At 49.1% G+C, this 21,034-nt stretch overlaps 1 protein-coding gene across 2 annotated transcripts in view; it reads left to right on the top strand.

Annotated features, from left to right (window-relative positions):
• GLG1 (golgi glycoprotein 1) overlaps positions 1–21,034 on the top strand; it is an 83,524-nt gene that overhangs the window by 38,035 nt on the left and 24,455 nt on the right. For both annotated transcript variants that reach the window (XM_053270822.1, XM_053270820.1), the window contains exons 7-13: positions 1,334–1,517; positions 4,645–4,859; positions 9,612–9,733; positions 11,120–11,221; positions 12,781–12,934; positions 18,013–18,150; positions 20,332–20,418. In XM_053270822.1, the coding sequence (XP_053126797.1) occupies positions 1,334–1,517; positions 4,645–4,859; positions 9,612–9,733; positions 11,120–11,221; positions 12,781–12,934; positions 18,013–18,150; positions 20,332–20,418 (1,002 nt within the window). The remainder of the gene's footprint in view (positions 1–1,333; positions 1,518–4,644; positions 4,860–9,611; positions 9,734–11,119; positions 11,222–12,780; positions 12,935–18,012; positions 18,151–20,331; positions 20,419–21,034) is intronic.

Below are 21,034 nucleotides of genomic sequence, written 5' to 3'. Positions count from 1 at the left end.
GGACAAAGTTATCATATGCTTCTTTTTGAGAAGGAAAGGCGAAAGCTAACAGGTCATGTCTGTTTAATAGTGTGGTGTAGTGGTTAGAGTGTTGGACTAGGACCAAGGAGACCTGAGTTCTAATCCCCATTCAGCCATGAAACTCGCTGGGTGACTCTGGGCCAGTCACTTCTCTCTCAGCCTAATGTATCTCACGGGGTAGTTGTGAAAGTAAACATAACCATGTACACCGCTGAGGAGGAGGAGGATAATATGCTAAATTTTTACAGCAGTTGAGATATGAAGAGACTTTCTAGATGTCATCACCCATTCTCTTCCTGTTTTTTATTAAAACAAACTCACTCTGAAAGAGCTATATTTCGGCAGCAGCCACCTCTGTGGCCCATGGCCTGAAGATAAGTTGCCCACCCTTGAGCTATCGGTTTGCCTTGTGTGGTTGAACTGAGTTGCCAGCATGCATCAGACTTGGGAGCTTGCACTCAGACTTGCAGGCTCTCTGGGTGGGGAGTTCTCGTTAGCTGTGAAACATATATTTGTGAGCTCTTTAAGGTGGTTTTTAGATTCCCAAAGTGGCAATATTTTGAGCACGTGCTGTGGATCATGATTCCAAGGTGATTCCACCTCCTCACTTCCTCTTTGCCTTTTGACAGATAATTGGAGAGGACAGCTGGCCTTGTGGTAGTGAGCATGAATTGTCCCCTTTGCTAATCAGGGTCCTCCCTAGTTTGCATTTGAGTGGGAGACCACGTGTGTGAGCAGTGTAAGATGTTCCCCTTAGGAGATAATGGGGCCGCTCTGGGAAGAGCACCTGCATGCTTGCATGCAGAAGGTTCTAAGTTCCCTCCCTGGCATCTGAGAGAGAGAGTCCTGAGAGAGACTCCTGCATGTAACCTTGGAGTAGCCGCTGCTAGTCTGCGTAGATAATCCTGAGCTAGATGGACCAATGGTCTGACTTGGTAGAAGGCGTCTTCCTTTGTTCCTATTGTAAAATAAAGAGCAGATTGAAATGACAGGCCATGCTGGTGGCTTAGTGCACTTCAAAAGCTGTGCAGTCCTCTCTGTATTTCTTCCCTCCCACCCCGAGTTGTCATATGGTGTTTTCCAGAAATGAAGTATTGCTCCAGTGAATTGAAACTTCAGGGGGTTTAAACTCCCGTCAGCAGTGTGTTCCATTGCCAGCTGTGGCTTTTCCTCTAAAAGCAGCCATTGGGCTTAAATGTTTGTGCCACCCCTTGGTCCAGCACAGTAAGAGCCCAGGTGACAGAGGAGCAGTGCACTGGTGTGTCTTGACAGCAGCTGGCAGCTCACTTGCCCCCTTGCTTGTTCTCCTCAGTGTCGTGATGCATTGACAACTCGGCAAAAACTGATTGCACAGGACTACAAAGTCAGTTACTCCTTGGCAAAGTCTTGCAAAAGTGACCTGAAGAAGTACCGCTGCAATGTGGAGAACCTCCCTCGTTCCCGGGAGGCCCGGCTTTCCTACCTGCTCATGTGTCTGGAGTCCGCCGTGCACAGAGGTAAGGCAGCCTCGCCGCACACAGGATTGCTTCAAGTACTCACTGACAGCTAGATCTGCCTTCCCGCTAAACCCTCATTGAAGGGGCAGGGCACGATTGCTCTGAATGAAAATGTGTTCTTCAGGCATCAGGGTCTTGCTAGTCGTCCCTTAAAGCAGGGATTTCCAACCTTGGTCCCCCAGTGTTGAACTACAGCTCCTATCATCCCCAGCCACAGTGGCCTTTGTGGCTGGGGATGATGGGAAATGTAGTCCAGCATCATTTGGGGACCCAAGGTTGGGAACCCCTGCCTTAGAGAGAGGCCCTAACCTCTTCCTTTTGCATTGCCTGCTGCCACCCCCCCACCCCCACCCTGCAGCATACATGACTTGTTTGCCCTCCCCCAGGCCCTCAGTCCTTGATGCTTCAGCTGCCCTGTTGTTGCTTCATTGCGGAGGTGGGTGCAGCCTAGGTAGGGCAAGTACTACCTATCGGGGGGACGGCGGGTGGGGGGGGAGCCTACCATGTGCACGTAAGCCATGCAGAGTGACCACAGAGGACCACTCATCTAGCTGCCCCCTTAGGTTCTTCTCTTGCTGTTCTGTAACAGGACATTGGCTTAGTTCTCATGAAAGTGATGTAGAGCTGTGTCTGGACAGTGCCACTTCATGCTAAAGATGCCAGGGGGTGAGGGTGGGGCCTGCGTGATGGGAACTTCTCCCAGGCAAGCAGATTCCTGTGCACAGGAAATTAGAATGTGGATGATGGGGGCAGAGGAGACTCCCGGACTTGCTAGTTTGTATGTGCCGGGAGTTTCTCCTTGTGGTGGAACATTCCACCCCATGTACCTCCAGCTGAAGCTGCAGTCTGAAGTGGCATGGCACAGCCCAGATACAGGCTTGCCCCTTCCGTAAGATTTGGGCCTTAGCAAATTTCCAATCAAAATCTTCCACTTGTATGACTAATACCTGTCGTCTTCCTGGAAAGCATCCGAGCAGACTCCTGTCACTGTTGTACTGTGTATTCCTCTAGACCAGAAGAACACATAAGCAACTATTGACAGAGTATGTCCAGTCCGGTCCAGTTTTCTCATCTTCTAGTAGCCAGACTGAAATGAGGTGGCTTGCTAGGAGAGCACCCTTCGCTGGGTGCTGCAGAGAGATCTGTGTTTCATTTCCTTGGTTGTGTCTGGAGTGAAATGAGGGATGTGCCGGTCGTAAGCAGTCTTGCTAGATCTGAGGGGTCTCATTCTAAATGCTGAGGTCTTGGCGGCAACATTTGTGTTCACAAAAATGCCATCTGATTTTGCTCTTCCAGAATAGAGAAACTGAAAGCCGTACCAGAATGTTTGTTGTATTTTCACAATGCTGAATTTGAAGCACCTGTGCTCTGTTTTCCTGAGTAAACGTGCCTATGATTTGCGTGGCAACTGATGTATAACAAGAGAACCACAATAAATCAAAAGAACGCAAACAAAGCAATATAAAAAGTAGCAGTAAAAACAAAATCATCAAAACATAGAAGCCAACAAGTTGTACAAATACAATGAAAGGCCTGCAAAAGCCAGGTCTGCTGCATTTATATCAACTTGTTTTGTAGTCGTTTGATTGTGGCTATGTTTCAGTGTTGAATTGTCTGCGACTCCAAAGGTGGGTTGTACATTTTCTAAAATATTTGGAACGCTGCTTTGGATGTGCAGTGCTGTGGAAGACCAGCCTGTTCGCTTCCCTCTGCCTTGAGGCAACCTGCCCTCGAAACTTTACATTGGAAAGCTTCTACAGTATTAATGCAGGTTAATGTTTTGTGACGTTTACTCCAAGGAAGAACAAATGTTAGGTAGTCTCTTGTCTCCCAGTTACCTTCTCTGTAGAATGTAACTTCTAGTTATAGCTTGAGGGGAACAGCATCCCATTTGAATTGTATCAGTAGGTGGTGGTTTGGCTTGCGGATTCCATTCAAACTAGCTAGGCAGTGTCCGTGCGTATGCATGTGAGCGTTTCTTTCTCTCCCCTTCTCCCACAATGCCCTGGGGGCACCATTAAACTGATAGGCAACCAGTGATCCAGATAGACAGATCTCTTCCCTGACTACTGGGGCATTCGTTAAACTACTCCCTGGGGCACCTCTCTTTGAATCCAAGGAGCTGCTGCTGTGAAGAGGAGGTAGTCTGGGAAAAATATGGAGGGATTCCTCATGTACAGAACAGGCTTAAAGGGCAATGGGCACTCTCCGCCATCACTCTGGGTTAGAAAATGTTGTTGTTGATTTGAAGATGGCCCTACTGCAACCGCGCAGTATCAGTTACTCTTCCTGGTATGATGAGGAGAGAAGTCAGACTCTGCCGTCTGAATACGTTATGCAAATCAAGGGATCTTTCAGCTTGCATATTTTGAACCCTACTACTGCTAATCGGCAAAGGGCAAGAAACTGTGTGTGTTGCTGAGCTCCATCCTTAAACAAGTAAAGAAAACAGTGCAAGCATCAGTTGCTGCTCACACATTCAAGGGTGAGACTTGCTGTAATGCGCACACACACATGGACCCCAAACCCTCATTCTGGAAAGCAAATTCTGCATCATATGCTCAGGGAAGACAGCCCTGATCACAAACTGCACTCTGTGCAGCCTGGAATATGGAGTCTGGCATACAATTTAGCTTTCTCAGTGTATGTGAGGTAACCAGGAGGTAACCAGAAGGTAACCCTGTGCTCAAGGAGGCTTGGAAATGGTCAAGTCCGGTCTGGGCATCCTAAAGGGTAGTTATGGTGGCTTTTTGGGGCCGTGGGCCCATCCTTGCATTCCAGCCGGCTTCCTCGGCTCAGGCGTCGGTCTCTCTCTCTCCCCGCCCCACTCTTGACAGCCCTTCTTCAGTTCCAAAATAACTCTATAAACGGTCAGGGAGGGGAAAGTAGCCAAACCCAAATTTTTGCAGCAGGAGAAAACTACTGAATGTAACAGGTTGTGCACAGTGTGTGTGTGTGTGTGTGTGTGTGTGTGTGTGTGCGCGTGCGTATGCGTGTGCGTGGTGTGTATACCATACTTGATGCAGTTGTCTGTGATCGCACTGATGGGGCTCCACGGCACATCTGCTGTGTGCAGCATGTCCTGGGCTGACGTCTCCCAACTTGTGTCTTTTGTGGCTTGGCTCAGGCCGGCAAGTGAGCAGTGAATGCCAGGGGGAGATGCTGGACTACCGCCGCATGTTGATGGAAGACTTCTCGCTGAGCCCAGAGATCATCCTGGGTTGCCGCAGCGAGATCGAGCACCACTGCTCGGGACTGCATCGGAAGGGCCGGACACTCCATTGCCTGATGAAAGTGGTGCGAGGAGAGAAGGGCAACGTGGGCGTCGGCTGCCAGCAGTCGGTAAGGCGGTGGTGATGGGGGCGGGGACCTTCTCATGCCTGTCCCAACATCCTAGATCAGGGGTGGGCATACTTGGCCCTCCTGCTGCCTTTGGACTACCGCTCCCAGCATCCCCAGCCTCAATTTATTGTAGCTCAACAGATGAAGATGTAGTGCAACAACTACAGCTCCCTGCTCAGCTCCCTGCTGAGACACGATCCTCCCCATCTCTGCCAATTTTCAAAAAACACCTTAAAACCCATCTTTTCGCCCAAGCTTTCTCAGCTTCCTAAATTTTGGGGGTTTTAATCTCTGATTTATTTTTAAATGGTTAAATTGTTTTAAGTTTTTTGTATATGTTTTTAACTGGTTTTATGCTATTGTAAACTGCCCAGAGGTGAAAGTTTGGGGCGGTGTACAAATTTGATAGATAGATAGATAATAATCGGGAGGGCCAGGTTTATCCACCCTGTTCCTAGATCTTGACATCCTGGATCTTGTATGCTTTACCTGCTAATTGAGCAAAGAAGCACCTTTTAAAAGTGGTGATTCTCTTTATTGAGCGGAGAACAACTGGCCTTATCCATCCCCAGCACAGCATCCCTCCAGTGGCTGTTGCTGGAGTCATATCTTCTGTTTATTTTTAGATTGTGAGTCCTTTGGGGACAGGGAGCCATTTCATCTATCTATCTATCTATCTATCTATCTATCTATCTATCTATCTATCTATCTATCTATCCATCCATCCATCCATCCATCCATCCATCCATCCAGCTTAGGGAACTTTTGTTGAAAAGCGGTATATAAATATCATATTTGTACCTGGGTTTACTAGTTTTAGTGTGTTTTGAATTGGGGCCCATCTTCCCCTGAGCAGAATGAAGGTTTTTGAGCATCAGCAGGTGATTCCAGAGTTTGAGCAAATAACCTCTCCTAAATAAATATGTGGGAGTCTGCTCCACAAGTCTGCTCCACACTTCCCAGAGCAGGTGGCCTTTGCTGCAGTATGGGATGTATTGCTCACAGAAAACTGTACCTCTCAAGGTTTCATGGTGAAGTCTGGCAGTGGGGACCATTAAGAAAAAGGGCATGGCTGTTGCCTTTGTAGCTGGCTCTTTGAGCTTCCAGAGGCACCTGGAAGACCACGGTTGTGTTGGACGAGGTGGAGTCTAGTCCAGCCAGTCTGTCCTGACATCCCGGAGACCTGACCTTGTCCAGAGAGATCAGGATGGATGGCTCAGGATTAGCATGTGGCTGGGAAAGAAGGATCCGCTTGTGGGTACCAAATGTACTGTAGCTCCTTTTCTATGTTGTAAAGTAGAACCAGAACCTGAACTGGGGTGCCATTTACAGCTTCACTGCTTCAGGGAGTCTTCACTCCCAGAGGTTAATTAATATCAATTTTATGGAACTCTAATAAAACAATTGATGTAGACATAAATGGGTTGATTACTGATAGTTAAGCTATTTATATACCGCTCTCCAGAAAACCTCACGAAAGCGGTTTTCATGACCAAAAAACGAGCAGCTGATAGGGCTTTTTAAAAAGGCTTCGGGTCCCTGGTGGTGCTCAAGGTTAAGTGTTCTGTTGATTGATGGCCTGCTATTCATGCATAGATAAAACAGTTTGTTTCTGCTCCTTCAGTGGAAGGTAGCTCTGAGGAAGGCAGTGTGCTGGACACCTTGACTCTTGAGGTCGCAAAGGCTCTTGACTTAGTCCCATAGGCCTGCTTTGTAAAGAGAGTTTGAGAAGGGGGCTGGAACAACTCAGCACAAGGTGGTAGATGGGCAGCTGCTAGAAGAAACTCATCGGTCTCATGGAGCTAGGTGACCAGCACAAGTATTGCATAGTTCACCCCAGAGACATTTTGCATGTGTTGGTATATGGAGCTGTGAAAAATGCAAGGTAGTATAGTAATTGCTCTAACAACTTAATTTCATTTGTGGGGGGTGGGTGATGTATATTTTTCAACCTGTGATGGGTGGTCCTAGTATGGGTTCTGTTGCAAGTAGACTGATGAAGCAGCCTGTCTGTATTGTGGCCCCTTAATCCCTGTGCACATGGCATCAAGAAGCCACACGTGCTTCTCTGATGTAGACATCAGTTGTGTGAGGAGATAAAGCTGTGCACAGAGTAGCCTCCTGTTTGTGTGTAAAGGGCATAGGAAGTGTCCTAACCAGTGTTCCCTCTAACAGGGATTCCCAGACGTTGTTGACTACAACTCCCAGCATCCCCAGCTGCAGTAGCCTTGGCTTGGGGATTATGGGAGTTGTAGGCAACAACTTCTGGGAATCCTTGTTAGAGGGAACACTGGTCCTATAATGGCCCCAGAGTGGGGCATCCCAGTGGTCTAGTCATCCTAGGACTTTGCCACTTGGTCCTGTTCCATATGCTCTCTCATTGGCTCCTGGTCTCTTTCGTTCTCTTCTGCATGCATCCTGCTTCTCAGTGCTATGTATCACTTTCTCTCTGAAACCTTTACACATGCCAAACAGTTTGAGGGGTGGGTGTTTGGAGGGGTTCTTTGGCAGAGCCATATCTTCGCTTTCTACCCTTGCACTTCTCCCTCGTTCTGAGTGAATAGGTGCTGTGATCATGACTCTCTCCAACAGTGTAGGAGTTAAAAGCTTGGGCAACATTACGGTTGGAGCTGTGAGAGCCCAGGCAATGTCCTGTGCAGGACTGATGGCCCTGGGCTGCTTACTTGAGAGTGTCAGTCCCGGCATAACTTGCAGAGTGTTGACTGGAACCAAATCAGGAAGCCCACCAGACAGCTCGCTTGCTTCTGTTGATATTGGAGGTGGCTTGTTGCCCATGTCAGGCAGGCTTCCAAAGATCTTTCATCTTGAAATGGTGAGTGCAGGAAAGCTGCTTTCCAGGCAGGAACAGGTTGTCAGACTACTGATGTTTCCTCGGGCAGCTTAGCCTCTCTTTCTGGATGGCGATGGCTTTGATGTATGCAACTGTGCCGTGACGTTGAGTGTTCAGTGCCCCTAACTGGTCTTGAAGACATGGCACAGCTCTCTGGGGCGCCACCGCTGTATGTGGGAGAGGTTGATAGGGGTTAGGCTGTCTGGACACACTTCCTTGTGGTTAGAATTTGAGTTGCTTTTCAGCTCCTGAGAAGTATTGCTTGCAAAGAACTGGTGAAATACCCACCCACTGGAAAATCCTGCCCTGTTCCTCTTGCAAACCATCAGTGACAAGTCTGACCACAGAACTGTTTGCAAATGGAAGGCCGTTCTCTGGTTTTTCCTCTGCAGGGCATATCCTTACTCCTAGGGGCCAGCATTGAACCAGTTCATAGATCTTCATTCTCTTCCCTGGGTGGGTGGTGATGTCCAAGACATTTCTAGCCTCCATTCCCTCTTAGCCAGTCCTTACCTGTTGGTGAGATTTCACTTAGCTTTGCCGCTTCTGTTTGATTGTTGCCTCCACAACATTGGATTTGCACAACTCCATTCACTCTGCAAAGTCTCCTCTTCCAAGGAGACCTGTGAATTTTTAAAGTTACCTCCTTGCAGGGTGGATTTGATTTAAATCAAACTGATTTAAATCACGATTTAAATCACGATTTAAATCACTAGCAGGGTGGATAAAAATAAAAAAAATCCAATTTAAATAAAAAAATCCGATTTAAATCAAAAATACGATTTAAATCCAAAAAATCCAATTTTTTTGATTTAAATCGGATTTTTTTGATTTTTATCCACCCTGCTAGTGATTTAAATCGTGATTTAAATCAGTTTGATTTAAATCAAATCCACCCTGCCTCCTTGCCACAATCCTCTGCACAGCTTCATAGGAAGCTGTCTTACGATGATTCAGTCCCTTGGTTCATCTAGTTCAGTATTGCCCACACTGGCCAGCAGTAGCTCTCCAGGGTCAGGGACCTTTCCCAGCCCCACCTGAAGGTGTTGCCAGGGATCTTCTGGATGCAGACCAGGTGCTCTACCACTGAGCTACATCCCTGTTGCTTGCTCCCTTGTGCTAGTTTCCTCTCTTGCTGCCCAGTTCAAAGAGTATCCCTGTCTCCCTTCCCCATCCTAAATGAAAGGACTGGGTCTGTTTACCTACCCAAGGGCTGGCTCTGTTTGCCCCAAGGTCATGCTTGGGGGGAGATGCCACTTCCCCGCAGACCCCTGACCACCAGCACTTTTTCAGACTTGGAGGCTCCCGCTTCTGTCCGTGATATTCTGTGTTTGGGAGATTCTGTTGCATAGCGATTCTTGAGCCTTAGAGAGACCTGGCTCTCCTCCACTCAGGCCCCATGGGGTGGAACAGCATCTGGCCTGGTGAGTCTCCTTTGGATGCTCTAGAGGTAATCGGGAGAATCTCTGAGCTGCAAAGCGTCTGGATTGCTCTGTGTTGTCGTGGGTGGCTTGATGCCTCGCCTTCTTCAGTCAAGCTTCCTGTTTCCTCTCTTCCTCGCTCACTTGCGTCTGAAATAGCAGCACTACAAAAATCCTGTTCTGACTGAATGCGGTGCAGGGGAGAATTCTCTTCTATTTGGCACATCTCAGTCATTTGCTGTTTACTGGGCTTGGGCTTGAAAGATACACCAATTGCTCAGAGGCTTCTTCACCCCCATAAAACATAGCAAACGTTTTTTCCAGGGAGCAGTCATTGACATCAATGGGAACTTGTGAAAAAGATCACCCATCTATAGAAGCAGTCTCTGAAGTGAGGGTAGAATCCAATGCAGCTAGCTTTGCTGTTTTGCCAAGGACAGAACTCGCTAAACTCTTTCCCCATCTCTCTTCCTCCTCCAGCTTCAGACCTTGATCCAGGAGGCTGACCCTGGTGCTGATTACCGCATCGACAGAGCTTTGAATGAGGCCTGTGAGTCAGTGATCCAGACAGCCTGCAAACACATTCGTGCCGGAGACCCCATGTAGGTGATGAGGCCCCCTGAGAAGTTCTCTGCTTTTGCTGCAGCTGCTTGGGGCCGGGGTTGGGGGTGGCGGCTAATAAGCCTGGGTGAGGGCTGAGGCGGGGGGCGGTGTTCAGGGCATCTGGCGCATGAGAAGAGACTTGGGTGCAGGGTGACGGGATTTGGTGTGAGTCTACAGGCTGCTCTTCCTTGGTGGAGTGTCCTAGCCTTACAAGTGAGGGATGTGGGGAAGCATGGGCCAGAGGTGTGTGTGTGTTGCAGTATGCAGTTCCTCTTCTACATTTAGCTTGTGTCTCTCTTGTCAGTGTGAGAGGCTAGTGGGTGCAGGGCCTGTGAAGGCTCCGTGTTCCAAGTGCTGTCTCTCTTGGTCTAACTGGATTACTGCAGTGCGTTCTGCTGCCTTTGTACGCAGTCTGGCAATGTCAGTCCAAAATGTGGCAGCCAAGTTGGTCTCTGAGGTAGCCCGGAGAGACCATACCATATGCCTGTTCTTAAACAGTTGCACTGGCTGCTGATAGGTTTCCGGGCAAAATATAAAGTGCTGATTATTTCCTTTAAAGCCCTGAACAGCTTGGGCCCAGGTTACTTGAGAGAGCACCTTTCCCGGCAAGGTTCCCACTGCTTATTAAATCAGGGGAGGTCCTTCTTTGGGTGCTACCAGTTTGTTTCATGGCAACTTGGGTTCAGGCCTTCTCAGTGGCTGCCCCTTGCTTGTGGAACGTGCTCCTTGGGGAATAGAGGGTTATCACCAGTGTTCCCTCTAACAGGGATTCCCAGAGATTGTTGACTGCAACTCCCAGAATCCCCATCTGCAGTGGCTTTTGCTTGGGGATTCTGGGAGTTGTAGTCAACAACCTCTGGGAATCCCTGTTAGAGGGAACTCAGGCTATCACCTGTGGAGGCCTTCAAGAAAGCCACAAAGACCCACCTCTTCAGTTTGGTTTTTAATAAAATTTAAGTGGGTTTTAAGGGTTTTAGAACAAGTTCTAATGTTAATATCTATATATTTATTTCTTCTAGGCGTATCCATCGCTAATCCCATGTGTGTCAGCTCTCACGAGAGTTTGCAAGCAGCTGCCAGATTAGCGATGGGTGCGGAGAGAGAAAATAGTGGCCATCTCTAGGCTGGTGGGGAAGGAAAGTGCCCACGTATGGGGAGGGAGAGCGCCGGCTGCCGGGCCGGCAGGCGGGGAGGGAAGGAGGACAGGATGAACTAGGGGTGCAGATGCTCTGCGCCAGGTCAGCTAGCTTTAAATGGTTTTACATTTTGTGTAAATATCTTAAATGGGGTTTGTGTGTGTGTGTGAACTGCCCTGAGCCATTTTTCGCCAGACGGCATGTAAGTGAAAATGAATGAATGACGGACTGTTGTTGCCCCTCTTGTAGGATTCTCTCTTGCCTTATGGAGCACTTGTATACGGAGAAGATGGTGGAGGAGTGTGAGCACCGGCTCCTGGAGCTCCAGTACTTTATCTCGCGGGACTGGAAGTGAGTGGGGGATGTGGCAACGTGCAGGCCTTGCCATCTGCAAGGGGGCCTGCCAGCAGCACTGGGCCAAAGCAGTCCTGTGTTGAACTTGCATTGTGGGGGGCAGGTTCAGTTCTTCTGTGACTCCCGCTCTAAGAGCTGTTTCTATTCAGAATTTGCAGAATGTACTATTTGCAGTTGCAATGGCTGCAGCTGCCTCATTCTCCCTTAGTAAGAGGAGTGTATCCTAGGATAGTTTGTTCCTCCCAGCTGTTCGGAGACAGGGCCAATCAGAAGAAGACACGTCGAGCCAGTGGGAGGGAGGGATCGACCCCTCAGGCTCCAGTCTTGGCCCTGTCTCTCTTTGAGCAGGAGCTGTTTTTGTCGCTCTCTTTGGTGCAAAGTTTTTCAGTAGTTGGATGGCCGCCTCTCTCTCCCCTGTTTCCCTTATCGGGTACAGCCGTGAGTCAGCGGGGAAAGGGAGACAGTTTGCGGCTGGGCTGCCCAAGCTCTCTTTCGTGCTGTCCATTCATGGCTGCGCAGGCCGGCAGTAGCAAGAAAGAGGTCTCACTCCCTCTCCAAGAACTCTATCGCCACCTTGGTATTTGACGAGGCCTGAGCCCAGGCAGTAGTGTCTGCTACTGCTAACGCCGTGGTGCACCAAGTGGGGGATTGATCCCCCCGCAAAGCGGGAAAATCGGCTTCTTGGGCCGCAGGAAAGAGCACTTCAAAGGTAAAGTCTAGATCGGGGTTCTCTAGCTCCCATCCTCCCCAGCCACTGTGGCCTTCGGCAGTCCAACATCATCTGGGAACCCCAGTTGGAGAATCCCTGGTCTACAGGAAATGGGGAGCTACACCTTTAAGTAGAGCAGGGCTGCATAACTTTGACCCTCCTGCAGATGTTGGACTAAAACACCCATCATCTCTGACTGTTGGCACTGTGACTGGGGGGTGATGGGAGTTGTAGTCAAGCAATTGGCGGGCTGAAGTTGTGCAGCCCTGAAATAGAGGGTTCTGGCTTGCAGGCCAAGTTTCAAGAGCTGTCTGTTGTTGTAGGTGCTGATTCTCTCACTGCTAATCCAGACCTCCAGCAGACTCTGGAAGGTGTCCCAGTCTTACTGAACTACACAATAGGCTTTTTAAAAGTAGCCTGTTTAGAGCCTGTGGCTCATGAGGCCAAAGATCTTTCTAATGTAAAAACTGTTTCTTTTCCCTGAAGTAGTTCCACCTTAGTCATATTTTTGTGCATACCCATATTTCTATTTTTTTATATTTTATTTTAAAACATTATACCCTGCTTTATAGTTCCTGAGAGGCTCCCAAAAATTCCTCACACCTCCTTAAAATTGCAGTAAAACTACAAAACTGTCCTGCTGTTTCTTAAAATATTCTATTGGGGTGGGGCATGGAAAATGCTGGGCTTGGATTTTGTGTTGTGCACAAATGGATCCTGCCTCTCTCTTGATGTTGCTACATTTCAGAGGTGAGATATTTTCAGTAGGAGATCTGTGACCCTTGATGGTGAGCAAAGGGCAGCCTAGAACCTATCAGCGTCTCCATGGATGTGTCTGCTTTTACAGGCTGGATCCTGTCCTCTACCGCAAGTGCCAGGGAGATGCGTCCCGACTATGCCACACACACGGCTGGAACGAGACAAATGAGATGATCCCTCCTGGGGCGATCTTCTCCTGTTTGTACAGACATGCCTACCGCACAGAGGAGCAGGGAAGGAGGGTAGGCACCATTCCACAGTCTTAGTAGCCCTCCTGTGTCAGAGAACAAGGGTAATTTGAGGTCATGTGGTGAGTTTGCCACTGCCTTCTGAGACCTTGGAAGGAGGCCTTGAATATCCGGATGGGATGGAGAAATGAAGCAAGTGGCTCTGGGGAAATTCCACATGTGAGCTATGTGCAGGTCTCCAGTGATCCAACCACCTTAGCTGTGAAGTTGCATGAGTAAAAAGGTGCCCGTGTGATGAGACCTCCACACCCTTTTTAGCTTAAGTTTTTTGTGTACCTGAGTGGCAAGGGCAAGAGCTCTTGGGATTAAAAGCTGCAAGTTCTGCCAGGAACGGGTAGCTGCAGAGGCCATCCTGCGCGATGTTCACAGCCAAAGCATGGAAATAGGCATAAAAAGTGGAAATCCCACTAATGCACGTTGGGTGGAGGCATGCAGCAAAGCAGGAGCAGTGAAACTGATTGTTTCTCCTTCTGCTTCTTCAATGTAGTCTCTGTCTTTTACACCAATGGGCTATGTGCCTGCACAGAGACCTTGTCGGAACCTAACAAGCTCAATTCTGCTTTTGGCAGGAACCCCGCCCGCAGCCGCTATATGCGGCTGCACCACTCCTCATCCCCTCAGTCTTTCGTCATCCGTGCTTCAGTCAACATCGTGGAATCTGCAGCTCAGCAACGACTAGAATTATTTCTACCCCCTTGTTTTTTTCCTGCTTTGTTCTCTGTTTCTTCGTTACTTTATTTTCGTGTAGTAGTGATTTTTTCTTGGCGTTTTGTTTTTCCTAAGGGGTTTTCCCATCTTCAGAGCTCCAATCCCGGCTGGGATGGAGTGTTGTGGCCGGCCAACCTACGGCATTTATGCTGGGCATGACGAACTTCAAGAAATGTGTTCACTGCAGATCTAAGATCCCTCCCCCCGATACTCATACAGAGTGTCGTCTTTGTCTGGTGGAATCCCACTTTGTCGAGACCTGTCTTCACTGCCAGAGGTTTATGAAGCAGGCTCTCGAGAATAGGGCTTCTCACCTGTGCGCAGCCCTGTGGGACTTGTCTCTCTGTTCTTCAGAAGCCTTATCTTTGAAGTGCTCAGTTAAAATGGCTTCATTGGTACAGTCTGACAGTCCTGAATCTACTTCCATGGAAGCCGAAAAGCCGGCCTCGATACCAGTATTGACACCCACCGTCATCGTCTTTCCTTCGGTTTCGAGCGCTTTGGTGTGTTCGGATGACTTGCCTCGGCACCCTCTGCCAGCGGTGCCAGATTCTTCCCCGACCCCTTCAAGGTCAAAAATGAAGAAGAAGGTGCTGAAGTTATCTCATGACTTGCCGGCAGGTCAACACCTCCCTTCTGTTCTGAAGAAAAAGAAGAATGCGTTGGTTTCTACGCCAGAGGGACAGTTAGCCAAGAAGCCTAAGTTGGACTCGCCACTGACCGGAGATTCCTTGGATGTGGCACCTGAGCATGCTCGCCCGCGTAGAGAACAGTCGGTAGCGACGGATGAACCTGGCTACGCTTCATCGGGGAAGGAGGCCTGTTCGCCAGAAAAGCCCACCGAAGATGCGTCGTGGCTGCCTCGGCATTGGTCACCCTCTCAACGGCATTGGGAGCATCTCTCTCCTAGGGAACAAAGCTCCCGTTGGAACTTAGAAGATCACTCCTCTGTTTACAGACAGGATTGGGACTGGGACTGTCGTGAGCCCATGTACACGGATCGGTACCATGTATCAGAGGTGGCACCCTTGGATAGTGTTTGGCGTCGGGACTTGGATTCTTATGACCGATACCGCAGGGACTACCGTTTGTACTACTTGGACTATGTTAGGCCTCGATATGGCCCTTGATACCCAGATGATCCCGCGTATGCAAGACCTGGAACTGTTCGGGACTGGCGTGAGCCACCCTCAAACTCCAAAGAAAGGCCGCGCTTTCGTTCCCCAAACTGTTCCCCTTGGGATCGTCCTGAGCGGCGCGTCTCTTCCTCTGTGGCTTTTGTTATGCAGCAAGCCTCGCTCTCTAACCAGGTGCTGTCAGCGGAGCTTCCTGCCTCGATGCCGACTGATAAGGGCAGCAAGCCGGAATCCCCTACGGTTTTGGCGGCCTTGGCCCAGGACTCATCGGCTCCTCCTGAGTCAGGCTATGAGAGTGATCCTAGCTCTCCGGAATCGGAACGTGTTTCCCAGGGCTCATCTCCCCTGGATATATAGTCAGACTCTGTTTCTCCATCAGAAGATCTTAAACAATACTCAGCATATGTGGCACGGATGGCTTCAGCCTTGGGCGAGAGCCTCGGTACGCAACAGAAGGGGGAATTGGATCCTTTGTTTAGCCTCATTGATGCGGAGGCTAAGGTACCAGCTGCTTTACCCCTTAATTCGGCATTATTGGGGGTCATGCAGGGTCATTGGAAGAAGCCAGCGACTTTGTAGCAGCCTAATAGATGCTTGGAGAACTTTTATAGGGTGCAATTACAGGATGATACAGCGTTCCTGAAGAATCATCCTACCCCTAATTCTATCGTGGTAGAAGCGTCTCTGCAGAAGACTAGAGGTCACGGCCAGTCAGCACCGGGCGATAAGGAGGGCAGAAAATTGGACTTCTTTGGGAGAAGGCTTTATTCGGCCTCAGTCCTCCACTTAAGAGTGGCCAACTATCAGGCCTACAATGCCCGATATAACCACTTTCTGTGGGAGAAAGTGGCTCCCTTTCTGGATCTACTACCACAAGATAAGCATGATCCTGCTAAGGCGTTCCTACGAGAAGCAGTACAAGTTGCTAAACAAGAACTCTACTTGACCAGACACTCTGTGGAGTGATGGCCACGTCGGTGGCTCTCAGGCGGCATGCCTGGCTGCGTTCCTCTGGCCTGACCTGTGAGGCCCGCGCTAGAGTTGAGGACCTTTCCTTTGAAGGCTTTAGCCTTTTTGCGGAACAGACTGATGACATGCTTCAAAAGCTGAGGAGCATGGCGAAGTCCATGTCCTATTCTTCTCTGGCACTCAAACTGCAGAAGCCTTCCAGGTCATCCCCTTATCAACAGAAGGCCCCATCTCAACCGCAATTGCCTTCTGAAGGTTCCTTTCGTGGCAACAAATACCAGTCACAATACAAGTCGGGCCCACAGCCTAATAAGCTGCCCTTCCAAAAGCAATGCCCGAACACCTTTCAAAAGAAACAATGACTCAGGGAGCTTTCGGACTCGCCTGGCCCCATTTTTGACCGAATGGGACAAGGTGATCACGTACAGTCAAAAGCAGGAGAATTGAGCTTGTTAGGTTCCGATGAGGTCTCTGCGCAGGCGCATAGCCCATTGGTGTAAAAGTACAGATGACCACTAGAAGAACTAAAGTTACAGGTAAGCAACTTGTTGTTCTCCTTGGGAGTGGTATCTGTGGCAAGGCACACAGTTCTCTCTTTCATTAGCAGAGGTGTTATGCCTTAGCCTAGCTATGGCTATGCTGTCAGTCTTAGCCCATCCCTCCCACCACCTTTTGCCATTTCCTGCAAACTGCTTGTTAGCCAAAGGCATTCTTTCATGGAAAAGGGCAACAAACTATGCAGGCCTCTGCTTCACTGGACCCTTGTTCTTTATCTTTCCACGGTGCTCAGATCATCTTGTGCCAGCACAGTTGCTCATTTTTTTGTTTCCGGTTTGCAAGGTAATTGGATGTGTTGGTGAAGGCTTTCTGAGACAGACAAACAGTTTTTGAAGGAGGAATCTTGGGCCTGCACATGGCCCCTGGGAGAGGCTTGGAAAGTTTCTCCTATGGTGAAGGATAGGCAGGTTGTCTGTGTGCTGTTGACTGAGTAGGCTACGTGCAGAATGGCCTCCTCTTCCTTTGTTGCCAGGGCATGTGGTCTAGCCGCTGCTGCTGGCAGCTGAGGTTAGTGCTCTGGAGCAAGCAGCAGGAAAGGCTGTGGTGGGAGGGAAGCTAGCAGGTTAAGGCTTGGGAGAGGAAGGCAAGGCGGCCTGTTTAGGGCTGTGGTCAGCGTCAGATAACCGACAAACCGTAGGCAGCTTTTGCAGAGTGGCACAGTCAGCAAAGTGTGCGGAAGTAGCATTTACTGGACTGGCTCATCTCGGACTGCAGGTGTGGGAGTCTGCTCACGCTTGAATGCTCCTTCATAGAAGCTCCCGGCTTGTACAGAACTTGCATGTCAGGCAGAAAGCTTCTGGGGGAGCTTCTGTTGAGGGACTGTTCAGCAAGGAGATCTCTCCTGCCTTACAAGCTCATGCCGAGCAAAAGGGGCCCCTCTGTGGTTGCTTGATTTTGTCTTCTACCACACAGTCTTGAGTAGCTCTTCCCCCCGCCTCCCCCATGCTGTACCTGTGCTTGCTTTTTTGGAGGAGGAGGATGACCAGTTTGCCCTGAGCCCACTAAGCTGGTGGAGTTCTGGGCAGAGCAAACCTGGCAGTTGCTCCTTTGCGTCACGAACTGGTCCCATGGAGCTAGTTTACAGGAGGTTGGGGCAGTTCTTCCTGTAGACAGGAAAGGGAGCATTGCCTTGTTCCCTTGTCTTGCTAGAGTCACTCAATGTGAATTATAAGGGGCCCTCCTCCTTCTGTTATGTGCAACCAGCTTCCATGCTCCAGTAGCGAACCCTCCGCTGAATGCCCAGCCACCGCCTCCTGGCAGCACATACCAAGTGTCAGCAGCTTTTCATCCCTGGGAGTCCTTCCCTGCTTGGCCAGAGACTCCTACCAGTCTGGAGGTTTGGGCTTGCCCTCTCTGCCTGGCACAGAGTTTCTTTTTTGACTGCCCTCAGTCTACCAAGATGGCGGCGGGAAAGAGTGCCCCTACACTTATAATGCCGCTGTGTCCCGCCTGCCTGCTATTTTGGTAACTTAAACGTGGGTTAGCTGGGTGTGGGGAGCTGCCCTTGCAAACTGCCCATTTGAGAGCATGCAGCTCTGGGCTTGGGTGGGAGGAGGCTAAGAATAGCAGAGGAGAATTGCGGTCTGCCTCTGGAAGAGAAGGGCCCACGTTGACTGCCGGCTGGGAAGAGCCTTTTCCCTCCCAGCTCTGAGCAGTTGGGAGGGTCCATCTGGAACAAATCTCCCTCCTTTTGTTTGGCAGCTGTCCCGAGAATGCAGAGCAGAAGTCCAGCGAATTCTGCACCAGCGTGCCTTGGATGTGAAACTGGATCCAGCTCTCCAGGACAAGTGCATGATAGATTTGGGGAAGTGGTGCAATGACAAAACTGAGACGGGACAGGTATTTGGGGGATTCGTTTTTGGACTCTTGGTAGGAAGCGGGGAGGGTTCCCCCCGCTAGCTCAAAAAAATAATTACCTCTCTTGCCGATTACTTGTGTGCTTTTGCGAAGTTTTGAGATAATGTGCCGAATGCATGATCTCGCTCTTGTAAAATGGATAGGAGATGCTTGGGCTGCTTACAATTAAGTAACTTAGTTCCTGCTCCTTTAGGAATGGATGAGGCTAGGAAATTGGCCCCCTAGGCCGGTATTGCCTGCACTGATGACTGGCAGAGATGCTCCGTAGGTTCAAGCAGAGAATGGTCTTTTCCCAACTCTACCTGGAGATGCCAGATATTGAGATGCACTTGCAGTGCTGTAGCAAGATGGCATGATCGTGGCCTGGAGAGCCACTGTAACCTGCAGATGATGATCCCATTGTTAATAGCATAGTGCTCTGAATTGGCTTCCTCTTGTTCTTATGAGGCCTCCAGCGCTGTCTGTGGTAGCAGAGGGCCAAAAGAGAGAGCAGGCTCTGAAGAAGCCCCTTTGGGATTATGGTCAGAAAGGAGGTTTGGCAGCTGGAAGTGGTGATTCTCTTCTGTTTAGCAGGGGGAGAGCAACTGGCCCTCTCCAACCCCAGCACAACATCCCTCCAGTGGCTGTTGCTGGTATCTGCCTTCTGTTTTTTTTTTTTTTAAAGATTGCTAGCCCTTTGGGGACAGGGGACCATCTTACATATGTATTATTTATTTGTCTATGTTAAACTGCTTTGAGAACTTTGATTGAAGAGCGGTATATAAATATTCGTAGTAGTAGTAATAGTAGTCGTCGTCGTCACGGATTGGGGCCTCTAAAGGAAATGCGACAGAGTTGGCAGTGCTGAGGAAAGCAGGGACTTGGGGGAAGCAAAGTGTGTTGGAGACATGGGGTTGGGGAGGTGATGACAAGAAGGTAGGATAGGGGCTAAACTGGAGGGTGAGCCTGGTGTCTTGCATTTTTGGCAGGAAGGTTTGAGAACTTGGAGGAAAGACAAGGCACCAAGGGCTTCTGTGCTGGGAGTCCAGACCGTGACTGGGGAATCCCATTCGTTGGGGCTTCTGCTGTCACTGTAGCCTAGTGACATGGCAGCCCTAGAGGGCAGCTGCATCCAGCAAGCAGTGTGGGCTGCTTCTGCTGCTGGTTTTTAAACACTGATCTGAGTTTCTTGGGCTTCAGGCTGCTAGAAGTAAGCACTTCCTTTATCCCTGACACGTTTTTCAGCATTTCCCTACAGATCTGAAACTGCTTTTTCTCCACAAGGCTTGTCATGTTCCCTTTGCAAATGTTAGTTCTCGCTGTCTGTTTGGCCAGAGCTGAAGCTTATTCCGTGTGTATCCTGCCATTCCTCCAAGAAACTCAGAATGGCATAGATGCGGGTATTCCCTTTTATCAATCCTTGGCAGGAGAGTACCAAAGAGCTCTGTAGATGTGCAGAGAGGAGATCCGAATGCGAGCTCCCCCAACTGTTGTATTGTGCTGATGTTTGTGCTTGTGGGTTAATGAAAGGAGTCAGAGGGTTAAAGGAGACAGGCTTTAGCAGTCTGGTTCTGACAGAGCGTTCAGGGGCGTCTCCCATACTTCATGAGGACTTGGTGGTGGTCTGCTAGCAACAAATGTAATTGTTAGCAGTCTTGAATAACAAGCTGGATGTGCTGAATTTTAAACCAGGATAACAGTCTCTTGTTGAAATGTGTAGGTCTCCTGTGTTGCAAAGCAAAACATGTTTGTTGTGTACCTCCTGCTTCTTCTTACTTTCTTTAAAATTCAGAATCCCTCTTCCTTCAGAATTGGTTGTATTGCATTATGCACACAAGTCAAGCTTATTTAGGAGAGGGGGGAAGTCATTAGATCTGCATGCATCAGGAGGAAGCAAAATTTAGTTTTTCCAGTGCTCTCTCTGTAAGTTTGGATAAATTAAAGCTGACAACTTCCTGGGCTTACAGTGTTGGTTAGAAAGGGGTCATGTCACATCTTCACTTCCCAGATCTTCAGTGGAAGGGTGGTAGTTGGTTTTGGTTAGCATAGTTTCTTGCTCCTGAAACTGAGGCGTTCCAGGGGCATTTTGAGGTGCATTTGCAGGCTTCTTCAGGCAGTAATGAGATGAATCTTCACCCAGCACAGATGTGTTCTTCATTAAGATTCCTTGTGTCCCTTGTCTAGGAACTTGAGTGTCTCCAGGACCATCTGGATGACTTGGTGGTTGAATGCCGAGACATAGTTGGAAATCTCACAGAGCTGGAATCTGAGGTAAGATGCTTTAGTCCTGAATGAAAAAGAGGCTCCCTGCATTGTGGTGGTTGTACTGGCATGGTGTGCGTGGGTGCCAATGGAGTACCTGCCTGTGGGTTGATGATTCATCATGCACTGTCTTGAAATGGATAACACTCATTTTGGTCACTTAAAGGAAGAGGAGAAAGGATCAGGTTTCAGTTGCTTGTCCAGAAATAACCACTGAAGCTTGGTGTCTGCAGGTGTCTGGGAACAAAATGTAATCCAGTAAATTAGTGTCTCTCTTTTTTTAAGGCTGTATGTATAGGCTAGACCTTTTTATCACAAACATCATTCCCTGAAACCTGCTGGTGTTTGTTTAAATCTAGTTTAGGCCACAGACTGTAAGGGATACTTGTTAAGAACATAAGAATAGCCCTGCTGGATCAGGCCGCCTATAGCCCTCCGACTAGTAGCCATTGATAGACCTCTCTTCCATGAAGTTATCCAAACTCTTCTTAAAGCCATCCATTGTTGAAACCAGTTATTGCTCTTGAGGACTCCTCTTCAAATGGGTAGGCTGCTCCTTGTACAGAAGGCTTCTTGACCTGTATCTAGGGAGGCTAAAACCAGGAGGGAGCTCCTGCATTCACAA

The sequence above is a fragment of the Hemicordylus capensis genome, chromosome 9, assembly GCF_027244095.1.
Source record: "Hemicordylus capensis ecotype Gifberg chromosome 9, rHemCap1.1.pri, whole genome shotgun sequence".
Taxonomy (NCBI): domain Eukaryota; kingdom Metazoa; phylum Chordata; class Lepidosauria; order Squamata; family Cordylidae; genus Hemicordylus; species Hemicordylus capensis.
The sequence above is the reverse complement of the archived record's forward strand: the minus strand, read 5'-3'. Positions and strand labels throughout refer to the sequence as shown.